Genomic DNA, 670 nt, shown 5'->3' with positions numbered 1-670 from the left:
CCCTTTTCCCTATATACTTCCTGTTTTTTTTATATATTCCTCTTCATGTTTCCATTCCTCTCCCTCCTCCTTCCTCTAATTTGCATAATTAAAGTGGAATTATTTATCCCAAACTGTATTTATATTCATTTATATCCCTGCTATGTCCTGTGTCCATGTGAGACGATTTTATGCAGTTACTAATATTCTCCTGCAATAAAGGGATAGAAGCATCATCTCATAAAGTTAAAACAACATTTAGATAATTAATGCTGTATAAATGTGAACAATAAACTAATTTTCTTTAAGATTTTTTTTTTTAGGATATTTTTGTGGTCTCTTGTGTATTCTGTTTTCCAATATTTTCTTTTTTTAGTTTTTTGTTTTGTATATTTTACATAAATAAAGAATCCTCATATGTTATACAGAGCCTTAGAAGTGCCTCATGTTTTGAATACCAGATTTAGTTCTTGTTCCTGATACTTTAATGAAAGGTCATTGAGTGTTGTGGCTATTAGTCAGATAATGCAGAGTTCATTTATCCATTTCCTGTATGCTGTTAAGTACTAAATGAAGACATTTCAGGATTGTAAAAAAAACAAGAGTCACTCTTTGCAGTATTTCATTTCGTTCATTTTATGTACATTCACAAGTTCCATATTTTTCAGAACATACTTTGCAAAGAACTACA

General features: G+C 29.9%; 1 protein-coding gene across 1 annotated transcript in view; it reads right to left on the bottom strand.

Moving 5' to 3' along the window:
- LOC119587632 overlaps positions 1-670 on the bottom strand; it is a 16560-nt gene that overhangs the window by 1140 nt on the left and 14750 nt on the right. Inside the window, exon 6 of the mRNA XM_037936336.1 lies at positions 438-490. Coding sequence (XP_037792264.1) covers positions 438-490 — 53 coding nt within the window. The remainder of the gene's footprint in view (positions 1-437; positions 491-670) is intronic.

This window comes from Penaeus monodon, chromosome 22 (assembly GCF_015228065.2).
Source record: "Penaeus monodon isolate SGIC_2016 chromosome 22, NSTDA_Pmon_1, whole genome shotgun sequence".
Classification (NCBI taxonomy): domain Eukaryota; kingdom Metazoa; phylum Arthropoda; class Malacostraca; order Decapoda; family Penaeidae; genus Penaeus; species Penaeus monodon.
The sequence above is the reverse complement of the archived record's forward strand: the minus strand, read 5'-3'. Positions and strand labels throughout refer to the sequence as shown.